Here is a 10,104-nt window from a genome sequence, read left to right on the forward strand (position 1 = left end):
AGGATGACATTGTCTAGAAATACAAACTGTAGCTACTGTTAGGATGACATTGTCTAGAAATACAAACTGTAGCTACTGTTGGGATGACATTGTCTAGAAATACAAACTGTAGCTACTGTTGGGATGACATTGTCTAGAAATACAAACTGTAGCTACTGTTAGGATGACATTGTCTAGAAATACAAACTGTAGCTACTGTTAGGATGACATTGTCTAGAAATACTGGAGCTGTAGCTACTGTTAGGATGACATTGTCTAGAAATACAAACTGTAGCTACTGTTGGGATGACATTGTCTAGAAATACAAACTGTAGCTACTGTTGGAATGACATTGTCTAGAAATACAAACTGTAGCTACTGTTAGGATGACATTGTCTAGAAATACAAACTGTAGCTACTGTTGAGGATGACATTGTCTAGAAATACAAACTGTAGCTACTGTTAGGATGACATTGTCTAGAAATACAAACTGTAGCTACTGTTAGGATGACATTGTCTAGAAATACAAACTGTAGCTACTGTTAGGATGACATTGTCTAGAAATACAAACTGTAGCTACTGTTAGGATGACATTGTCTAGAAATACAAACTGTAGCTACTGTTGGGATGACATTGTCTAGAAATACAAACTGTAGCTACTGTTAGGATGACATTGTCTAGAAATACAAACTGTAGCTACTGTTAGGGATGACATTGTCTAGAAATACAAACTGTAGCTACTGTTGGGATGACATTGTCTAGAAATACAAACTGTAGCTACTGTTAGGGGATGACATTGTCTAGAAATACAAACTGTAGCTGTAGCTACTGTCTAGAATGACATTGTCTAGAAATACAAACTGTAGCTACTGTTAGGATGACATCCTAAAGCCTAACTGTAGCTACTGTTGGGATGACATTGTCTAGAAATACAAACTGTAGCTACTGTTAGGATGACATTGTCTAGAAATACAAACTGTAGCTACTGTTAGGATGACATTGTCTAGAAATACAAACTGTAGGCTACTGTTAGGATGACATTGTCTAGAAATACAAACTGTAGCTACTGTTAGGATGACATTGTCTAGAAATACAAACTGTAGCTACTGTTAGGATGACATTGTCTAGAAATACAAACCTGTATGGCTACTGTCAGAATGACACTGTCTAGAAATACAAACTGTAGCTACTGTCAGGATGACATTGTCTAGAAATACAAACTGTAGCTACTGTTAGGATGACATTGTCTAGAAATACAAACTGTAGCTACTGTTAGGATGACATTGTCTAGAAATACAAACTGTAGCTACTGTTAGGATGACATTGTCTAGAAATACAAACTGTAGCTACTGTTAGGATGACATTGTCTAGAAATACAAACTGTAGCTACTGTTAGGATGACATTGTCTAGAAATACAAAGCTGTAGCTACTGTTAGGGATGACATTGTCTAGAAATACAAACTGTAGCTACTGTTAGGATGACATTGTCTAGAAATACAAACTGTAGCTACTGTTAGGATGACATTGTCTAGAAATACAAACTGTAGCTACTGTTAGGATGACATTGTCTAGAAATACAAACTGTAGCTACTGTTGGAGAATGACACTGTAAAACTGGAGAAATACAAACTGTGGCTACTGTTAGGATGACATTGTCTAGAAATACAAACTGTAGCTACTGTTAGGATGACATTGTCTAGAAATACAAACTGTAGCTACTGTTAGAATGACACTGTCTAGAAATACAAACTGTAGCTACTGTTAGGATGACATTGTCTAGAAATACAAACTGTAGCTACTGTTAGGATGACAGTCTGGAAATACAAACTGTAGCTACTGTGTGACACTGGCTAGAAATACAAACTGTAGCTACTGTTAGGATGACATTGATCTAGAAATACAAACTGTAGCTGACTTGTCTAGAAATACAAACTGTAGCTAGGGATGACATTGTCTAGAAATACAAACTGTAGCTAGAAATACTGTTAGGATGACACTGTCTAGAAATACAAACTGTAGCTACTGTTAGGATGACATTGTCTAGAAATACAAACTGTAGCTACTGTTGGGATGTTGCCTGATCCTACAAATACAAACTGTAGCTACTGTTGGGATGACATTGTCTAGGAAATACAAACTGTAGCTACTGTTAAAATGACATTGTCTAGAAATACAAACTGTAGCTACTGTTAGGATGACAATGTCTAGAAATACAAACTGTAGCTACTGTTAGGATGACATTGTCTAGAAATATCACTCAATACTACTCAGAGTAATATTGGAACACCTTTTGACTGTTAGTGGCAAGTTTGTTTTTATAGTTTCATATAAAACATTAGCTGCTCTTACAAAATGTTAACATAAATAGAACAATGTTTTAAAAGTGTTATTACTGCCATAAGAGAAACTGTGAGATGTCATTGTACTTATTACAGTATTAAAAGTGAACATTCCAAACAAAAATGATTTTAAGATATCTAAATGAAACTATAAAACTATAGAACTATAAAATGGTTAAAAGAATAGTGATTTTAAAAAAGTGAACAACAGAAGGCCTATTTATAAAGTACATGATTGTGAAATTACTTATACACAGTTTGTAAGGTAAGACCACACAGTGTTCTTTCCAAACCACATTTGAATACCAAACTGTTAATAATAGAAACTAAAAGTACTTATTATGGTGAAACACGTCAGATGTACTTAAGGTTTTTATAATGATAACAAGAATGTCAATAAATTATATAGACAGCTTGTTGTAATGAGACTAAAACTAAAGTTTCATTCCTGCTGGTCAGTCGTGTCGTTTAGTCATATTAAAATGACAATTTTCTGCCATTTGAATTCAAGACCTATACTTTAATGAGAAATCAACACAAACCTAAACTTCCATGTTAGTGATAACTCTGTTCTGCACATATGTTTTATGTTTATGTTCTATGTATTAAAGATCTACCATGAAACTGTGTGCAAACCAAAATAAGTGACTCAAAGGTTTTCATGTATTTTGCAACCTTTTCTTGCAGTTGTGTATTAGCATCAATATGACAAGAGTGAAGAATAATTTATAAATAACTAAAAATAAAAAAATGTTAAATTTAGTAACAAACGAATGCATGATTAAATTCTATTTTCAGTATCTTATACAGCTCTTCTAGTTTATAATTTAGAAAAAAAAAATTAACAATATAGATGCTATTCAAATTCTATATAACTATAGGGTCACAATTGTGCATGTAACACAACTAGGAACACCAAAGATATATAAAGGATTAAATGTTCTATTACAACAAATTTTCAATAAGCAAATCACTAAGTCATGTGACAGTCAATATAAAATGAGATTGGAACTGAATGTACCAACACTACACTGTGATATTATTTCATATTTCTTAATAACATCAAATCACCTTTCAGAAAGGTATATAATACGTATTTCATAAAAGTATTCATTCACACAAATTGTAAGGATTCATTCAGATTGAGAATTTATAATTTCCCCAGTGCTTGTTGGCATTAGAGAAAAAAGAACATAGATTAACTTGGAGCACCAACACTATCCAGAAACAGATCTGCAAGAAGCTATACTCCACTGTGTTAAGCAAAGTGTGTGGCATCTTGTAATAGGTGACAATAAGTAATCACAAAGGTCTGTAACAAAAGCTGTCCACATAGACCAGTCAAACATACACAATATAAATGAGATACTGGTTCGCCAAGATAAGATTCCCATTCACTCATCTCCAATTTAACTATGACATATCTCAAGCAGCTGGAAAACAAAATAAAATATTCATGTTATTCCATACAAAAACAAACTGGATAAGGCACCTGTGTATTTCTGTATAATGAAAGTTAGAAGTTAACAAAAATTTTCCAATGTAAGTCTTTATTTCTAATATAAAAGTTATAAAAATCAGACAATGACTAACATTTTATACAGAATTAGTACATGCACTCTATTCATCATTAATATAACTACAACTATAATATCACTATAACTATAACACATAACTATTTTACCTTCTTGTGTAATGCAGCACAGAGTCCTTTTTGAAGGTCAGGAAGTTTACAAAGAAGCTGAGCAAGCTTGGTGAAGAACATACAATCAGAATGAAGAACTTCTGTCACCACCTGTTGTCGCTCCTCTATCTGTCTGTTAAATAAATATCAGTGAGATTCCTATAACAGAAATAGATTTATACCATTTTCAAGATGGAAGGTTGAATACATAACTTCATATGAACACATTCTTACCATCAACAAGATGGAGGGTTGAACACTTAACTTCATATGAACAGATTCATACTATCATCAAGATGGAAGGTTGAACACTAAACTTCATATGAACAGATTCACACTATCATCAAGATGAAGGGTTGAACACTTAACTTCATATGAACAGATTCATACTATCATCAAGATGGAAGGTTGAACACTTAACTTCATATTAAAATCCAAGACTAAGGTTTCCATCTGAATTAAGTGTTAACAAAGGCTATGATAAATTTTAGTTTGTTCTCATTTATAAATATATCAACTCTGAATTAAGCACAGTTAAGTCTCTTTAACATTTGACACACTTATCAACTATTTCATGTTAAACCAGTTCAGATAAGATCAAATAACCTTACCGAAAATCATGCAACAGTAAATAATTGTGTACTAATCTTACTAAAAATCACACAGAATAAAGCAATTTGTTTAACAACTTTAACGAAAGTTACACAGAAGGAAACATATTGTTTAATAACCTTAATGAAAGTTACACAGAATGAAACAATTTGTTTAACAACCTTAATGAAAGTTACACAGAATGAAACAATTTGTTTAATAACCTTAATGAAAGTTACACAGAATGAAACAATTTGTTTAATAACCTTAACGAAAGTTACACAGAATGAAACATTTTGTTTAATAACCTTAACGAAAGTTACACAGAATGAAACAATTTGTTTAATAACCTTAATGAAAGTCACACAGAATGAAACATTTTGTTTAATAACCTTAATGAAAGTTACACAGAATGAAACAATTTGTTTAATAACCTTACTGAAAGTTACACAGAATGAAACATTTTGTTTAATAACCTAAATGAAAGTTACACAGAATGAAACAATTTGTTTAATAACCTAAATGAAAGTTACACAGAATGAAACAATTTGTTTAATAACCTTAATGAAAGTTACACAGAATGAAACATTTTGTTTAATAAACTTAATGAAAGTTACACAGAATGAAACAATTTGTTTAATAACCTTAATGAAAGTTACACAGAATGAAACAATTTGTTTAACAACCTTAATGAAAGTTACACAGAATGAAACAATTTGTTTAATAACCTAAATGAAAGTTACACAGAATGAAACAATTTGTTTAATAACCTAAATGAAAGTTACACAGAATGAAACAATTTGTTTAACAACCTAATGAAAGTTACACAGAATGAAACATTTTGTTTAATAACCTAAATGAAGGTTACACAGAATGAAACATTTTGTTTAATAACCTTAATGAAAGTTACACAGAATGAAACATTTTGTTTAATAACCTTAATGAAAGTTACACAGAATGAAACAATTTGTTTAATAACCTTACTGAAAGTTACACAGAATGAAACATTTTGTTTAATAACCTAATGAAAGTTACACAGAATGAAACAATTTGTTTAATAACCTAAATGAAAGTTACACAGAATGAAACAATTTGTTTAATAAAATTAATGAAAGTTACACAGAATGAAACAAATTGTTTAATCACCTAAATGAAAGTTACACAGAATGAAACAATTTGTTTAATAACCTAAATGAAAGTAACACAGAATGAAACGATTTGTTTAACCTAAATGAAAGTTACACAGAATGAAACATTGTGTTTAACCTTAGAGGGTTACACAGAATGAAACATTTTGTTTAATAAACTTAATGAAAGTTACACAGAATAAAACAATTTGTTTAATAACCTTAATAAAAGAAAGTTACACAGAATGAAACAATTTGTTTAATAACCTAAATGAAAGTTACACAGAATGAAACAATTTGTTTAATAACCTAAATGAAAGTTACACAGAATGAAACAATTTGTTTAATAACCTTAATGAAAGTTACACAGAATGAAACAATTTGTTTAATAACCAACTAATGAAAGTTACACAGAATGAAACAATTTGTTTAATAACCTAAATGAAAGTTACACAGAATGAAACATTTTGTTTAATCACCTTACCTTATTGTTTAATAACCTTAATGAAAGTTACACAGATTGTTTAATAACTTTAATGAACAATTTGTTTAACAACCTGAAACAATTTGTTTAACAACCTTGAAAGTTACACAGAATTAATGAAACACAGAATGAAACAATTTGTTTAACAACCTTAATGAAAGTTACACAGAATGAAATTTTTGTTTATAATAATGAAAGATACACAGAATGAAAGATTTTGTTTAAAACAATGAAAGTTACACAGAATGAAACAATTTGTTTAATAACCTTAATGAAAGTTACACAGAATGAAACAATTTGTTTAATAACCTTAATGAAAGTTACACAGAATGAAACAATTTGTTTAACAACCTTAATGAAAGTTACACAGAATGAAACATTTTGTTTAACAACCTTAATGAAAGTTACACAGAATAAAGCAATTTGTTTAACAACCTTACTGAAAGTTACACAGAATAAAGCAATTTGTTTAACAACCTTAATGAAAGTTACACAGAATGAAACAATTTGTTTAATAACCTAAATGAAAGTTACACAGAATGAAACAATTTGTTTAATGAAAAACAATTTGTTTAACAACCTTAATGAAAGTTACCTAGAATGAAACAATTTGTTTAATAATAATGTTTTGTTTACACAGAATGAAACATTTTGTTTAATAACTTTAATGAATGAAACAATTTGTTACACAGAATAAAGAATGAAACAATTTGTTTAACAACCTTAATGAAAGTTACACAGAATAAAACAATTTGTTTAACAACCTTAATGAAAGTTACACAGAATGAAACAATTTGTTTAACAACCTTAATGAAAGTTACACAGAATGAAACAATTTGTTTAATAACCTATGAAAGTTACACAGAATGAAACAATTTGTTTAACAACCTTAATGAAAGTTACACAGAATAAAGCAATTTGTTTAACAACAACCTTACCTGAACAGAATGAAACATTTTGTTACACAGAATGAAACAATTTGTTTAATAACCTTAATGAATAAAACAATTTGTTACACAGAATGAAACATTTTGTTTAACAACCTTAATAGCGAAAGTTTCACAGAATAAACAATTTGTTTAATAACCTTAATGAAAGTTACACAGAATGAAACAATTTGTTTAATAACCTTAATGAAAGTTATACAGAATGAAACATTTTGTTTAACAACCTTAATGAAAGTTACAGAGATTAACATTTTGTTTAATGAAAGTTACACAGAATGAAACATTTTGTTTAACAACCTGAAAGTTACACAGAATGAAAAACAATTTGTTCAATAACCTTAATGAAAGTTACCTAGAATGAAACAATTTGTTTAACAACCTTAATGAAAGTTACACAGAATGAAACAATTTGTTTAATAACCTTAACTAAAGTTACACAGAATGAAACAATTTGTTTAATAACACAGAATGAACTTAATGAAAGTTACACAGAATGAAACATTTTGTTTAACAACCTTAATGAAAGTTACACAGAATGAAACAATTTGTTTAATAACCTTAATGAAAGTTACATAGAATGAAACAATTTGTTTAACAACCTTAATGAAAGTTACACAAAATAAAGCAATTTGTTTAACAACCTTAATGAAAGTTCCACAGAATGAAACAATTTGTTTAATAACCTTAATGAAAGTTACACAGAATGAAACAATTTGTTTAATAACCTTAATGAAAGTTACACAGAATGAAACAATTTGTTTAATAACCTTAATGAAAGTTACACAGAATGAAACAATTTGTTTAATAACCTTAATGAAAGTTACATAGCATGAGAGAATTTGTTTAACAACCTTAATGAAAGTTACACAGAATGAAATATTTTGTTTAATAACCTTAATGAAAGTTACACAATGAAACAATTTGTTTAATAACCTTGATGAAAGTTACACAGAATAAAACAATTTGTTTAATAACTTTAATGAAAGTTACACAGAATGAAACATTTGTTTAATAACCTTATGAAGAAAAGTTACACAGAATAATGCAATTTGTTTAATAACCTTAATGAAAGTTACACAGAATGAAACAATTTGTTTAATAACCTTAATGAAAGTACACAGAATGAAACATTTTGTTTAATAACCTTAATGAAAGTTACACGGAATGAAACATTTTGTTTAATAACCTTAATGAAAGTTACACAGAATGAAACATTTTGTTCAATAACCTTAATAAAAGTTACACAGAATGAAACAATTTGTTTAATAACCTTAATGAAAGTTACATAGAATGAAACATTTTGTTTAATAACCTCAATGAAAGTTACATAGAATGAAACAATTTGTTTAACAACCTTAATGAAAGTTACACAGAATAAAGCAATTTGTTTAATAACCTTAATGAAAGTTACACAGAATGAAACAATTTGTTTAATAACCTTAATGAAAGTTATACAGAATGAAACATTTTGTTTAACAACCTTAATGAAAGTTACACAGAATGAAACATTTTGTTTAATAACCTTAATGAAAGTTACACAGAATGAAACATTTTGTTCAATAACCTTAACAAAGTTACACAGAATGAAACAATTTGTTTAATAACCTTAATGAAAGTTACATAGAATGAAACATTTTGTTTAATAACCTCAATGAAAGTTACACAGAATGAAACAATTTGTTTAACAACCTTAATGAAAGTTACACAGAATGAAACATTTTGTTTAATAACCTAATTGGAAATCATACAGAATAATACTTTTGGTTTATTAATCTTAATGAAAGTTACACAGAATGAAACATTTTGTTTAGTAATCTTACCGAAAATCACGGAGAGGCTGTCTCAACCAATTTTTAAGCATTCGACTTCCAAATTTTGTTCTTGTGCGATTCAGAACCCAAAAAAGGCTCCCATATTCCTTAAAATCACTCTTGTTTTGAAATATTTCTAAGTTTCTTATGGTAGTAGCAGGCAGATTTATATAACATGAAGTTGTTGACAAGGGTGAGAAATTACTAAATATAAAACAAAATCAGAATAAAAATAATAAAACTATGTATTTATAAAACCTGCATTACATGAGGTTGAAAAAAACATCTTTACTGATGTGACTAAAATCCCATGCTTACACATTCTTTTCAGTAAAAATACAGATATCTTCCAACCAAAGTAAAGAGCACCAACATGTGTCAAAAAACAAATAATTTTAATTACTGGTTTCTTTTAGAAAACACTACAAAACTTGATTAGTACACAACTCCCAAACACTCAGACTTACCTCTGAAATATTAAAAGTCTTTCTCTATTGAGTTCTTATTATGTTACTAACAACTACATAACTGAAGTTCTGAAAGCCTTTGACACAATGTAGAGTATGAAGAAATTTACCCAAGAGTTCTCAACTCTCCCAGCTTCCATGTGACTTATTGCACTGCATCATATAAAAGCTCTAATTTCTCACCACAATCCAGATTTTCTTATTGATAGTTCCACTGTTAACTTCATTAACTATGGACTTTGAAGTCAGCATTACCTGGTGGAATACACAAAATTTTCTGATGATTTTGAATGTTTCTCAGGCCTGTTCATTTTAAATGTTTGCTAGCACTAATCCTAATAATGATTTTATTGGTCTGATTACTCCTTTTCTCTAGATATGATCTCTGTAGAAACTAGAGCCAATTAATATTATACCCCAGTAAAATTATTGTGTTCTTGAATCTTCTAATTTCTCCTGATATTTGAGTCCTTGTTGATACTTTTAGAAATTAGTGAAACATTAATTGCCTTCATGTTCTCCAAGTTTATCACGTGGGTGGCCTTTCATTAATGTCATCCATCTTTCATTAACAATCTTAACTCTAAAGTTCTCAATCCCCTCCAAATATTTTTTTATACAGTGGGTCATCCAATTGGTCTTCTATTTTGACCCATTGTAATGTTTTGCCCTGC

The 10,104-nt window shown here is 29.2% G+C and overlaps 1 protein-coding gene across 1 annotated transcript in view; it reads right to left on the bottom strand.

The window, feature by feature from the left end:
- LOC143248204 (DNA mismatch repair protein Msh3-like) overlaps window positions 1–9,741 on the bottom strand; it is a 48,929-nt gene extending 39,188 nt beyond the window's left edge. The window contains exons 1-3 of the mRNA XM_076496637.1: window positions 9,686–9,741; window positions 8,973–9,167; window positions 4,004–4,136 (exon numbers count right to left, since the gene is read on the bottom strand). Coding sequence (XP_076352752.1) covers window positions 4,004–4,136; window positions 8,973–9,167; window positions 9,686–9,741 — 384 coding nt within the window. The remainder of the gene's footprint in view (window positions 1–4,003; window positions 4,137–8,972; window positions 9,168–9,685) is intronic.
- Window positions 9,742–10,104: the final 363 nt, after the last annotated feature.

Source organism: Tachypleus tridentatus, chromosome 4, assembly GCF_004210375.1.
Source record: "Tachypleus tridentatus isolate NWPU-2018 chromosome 4, ASM421037v1, whole genome shotgun sequence".
In the NCBI taxonomy this organism is placed as follows: Eukaryota; Metazoa; Arthropoda; class Merostomata; order Xiphosura; family Limulidae; genus Tachypleus; species Tachypleus tridentatus.